The sequence below is a fragment of the Cryptomeria japonica genome, chromosome 10, assembly GCF_030272615.1.
Source record: "Cryptomeria japonica chromosome 10, Sugi_1.0, whole genome shotgun sequence".
Taxonomy (NCBI): Eukaryota; Viridiplantae; Streptophyta; class Pinopsida; order Cupressales; family Cupressaceae; genus Cryptomeria; species Cryptomeria japonica.
The window spans coordinates 447,988,416-447,990,565 of NC_081414.1; the positions used below are offsets into that span (position 1 = coordinate 447,988,416).

Sequence of the window (2,150 nt, forward strand, 5' to 3'; positions counted from 1 at the left end):
GGCTCATCGAAAGCATTTACGCTCATGTGCACGTTGATTTCGACAGAGGTGAGGACCACCAACTGGAGCTAAAGTGGATTAAGGAGAATTGTGTTCCTTAGGAGAGGCCTCCAAAATTGTTTCAAGGATGGGAGAAGGCCTAACCAAGGAGACATGAGGTGCATCCTGTAGGGGCACCACATCCATAGTAATGGGCACTCGAGCTCGTTTCGCTCAAGGAGTGGCTGGAGGAACAAAGGGTGCCGACATAGGCTGTGATGAAGGGACATGAGGAGAGCACTCCATCTTCTCATAACGAGAGGGCTGAGGAATATCGGCCATGATCAGGAGCTCGAAGGGAGGACGGGCCGTGGACTTTGACAGCACGAGTGCCTTTCCCTTGGTTGCGCTGGGCGTAGTCGCATGAACAACAAACACTCTTGGAGGCTGTGCGGTCCTAGGTGGACACAAAGGTTTATTTGAGGGAGCAGGATTAGCCTTGGCCCTCGATGATGAGGAGACATGAGGCACTACCCGCTCCAAGACCGGAATCGATGGAGGAGAGGTCAATGCAGGAGGTGGCAATGAAACACTAGGCTGCATAGATGAAGGTGCCGAATCCCATATTTTATACTGATAATAAGCGCAGTACATTAAATCACCACGAGGAAGCATGGGTCCCACCAGAGCAAGCCAAAAGTGGTCCAGTGAAAAATCCCCACGGGCAATCAGGGGTTGGTATCCAATGTCTTGGATGACATGCACCGTGCCCTCATGGGGAAACTTAAGACATTTGTGCACAACCTAGAGGATTTCTTTCATAGCAATTAGCCAAGGAATGCCGAGCTTAAATTGGAAGAGGTCCGATTCAGGAAAGATGATGAACACAAATGACACCGCCTTAGGTCCTACGAGGACCGTCAAGGTGATATTGCCCAAGGGGCAGATAAAAAATCCATCATGTGTCCTCAAAGTTGTGCCACACTCATAATAAGTTGATCTATGCCAACCATTCACAAAGAGAGTCTCATCTATGATAACATTGACTCTTCTAGATGGGTCAACCATCACACCTGTGATAGTTTGACCGTTCAACTTGGCAGAGATGTAAAGAGGAGAAGGCTCTTTGCAATACAGGGCATCTAGAGGGGTAAATGAAAAGGAACTAGGCTGGAGGTGAGCTAATAGGGGTGATAGTGACCATGTTCACATATGGACTATCATCCAAAGAAGGATCTGATGTAGAAATAAAGTTTGTTGAATGCGGAGGGAAAGGGTCAGTATAAATCTGGAAGTCACTATTGGTTTTATCAACAAACTTGTTTGATTTGTGCTTCCGTGCATCTACCTTGATTGCACCAATGTCGTTGTGGTCTTGGACAACATATTGAAGATGATAACATCGCTCAGTGTCGTGACTAGGCACATAATGATAATGACAAAAATTCAAGCCATCATACCAACACGGATAGGATTGACTATCAGACAACGATTTTATTTCTAGAAGGGTAATAAGGTTGTCTTTCAACAACCATTGCATTATGATCAAGTAGGAGTCATTCAGCTTAGTGAAGACTCTATTTTGTTGTGGGGCTTGTGCAACAACCATTGGAGGAATAGCTACAACATTAGCAATGACCGTATTCTTTCAGGACCCATCTATGGTCATGCTTGCAAAGGAGCCACCGCGAGGGTTAGAAGAAGTATCTCCGAACTGTGACATAGTGTGTTGGTAATCAGTGAGAGTAGAGAACATGTTAGTGAAGTATTGATATCAGTTAAGAGATAGTTTCTCCCTCAATGACGGCTATAGATTATCGATAAACATCCTCTACAGATCACTATTTGGTAGGGAAAAGGGGATCTTGGTTGAGATAACTTGATATCTTGAAATAAAATCAATGATCTTGTCATTGGGATTCTGTTTACAATGAACAAGGTCAGCGATAGTGACCCTACTACCAATGTTCACCTAAAACTGTTTAAGGAAAAGATCCATAAGATGATCAAAGGTACAAATGGAGTGGTCAGGTAAGGAGCTATACCATTCTAACACTGTCTCCTTGAGGGAGTGCGGGAACAGTTTCAACAACACAAAATCTAGACTATGGTAGTCACTACACATAGTCATGATGGAATCTATATGCACGTTCAAGTCCCCATCACCATTT

At 44.6% G+C, this 2,150-nt stretch overlaps 1 protein-coding gene across 1 annotated transcript; it reads right to left on the reverse strand.

The window, feature by feature from the left end:
• Positions 1-213: 213 nt before the first annotated feature.
• LOC131859018 (classical arabinogalactan protein 9-like) lies at positions 214-654 on the reverse strand. The gene has a single exon (XM_059212530.1). The coding sequence runs from the start codon at positions 652-654 to the stop codon at positions 214-216; it is 441 nt and encodes a 146-aa protein (XP_059068513.1).
• Positions 655-2,150: the final 1,496 nt, after the last annotated feature.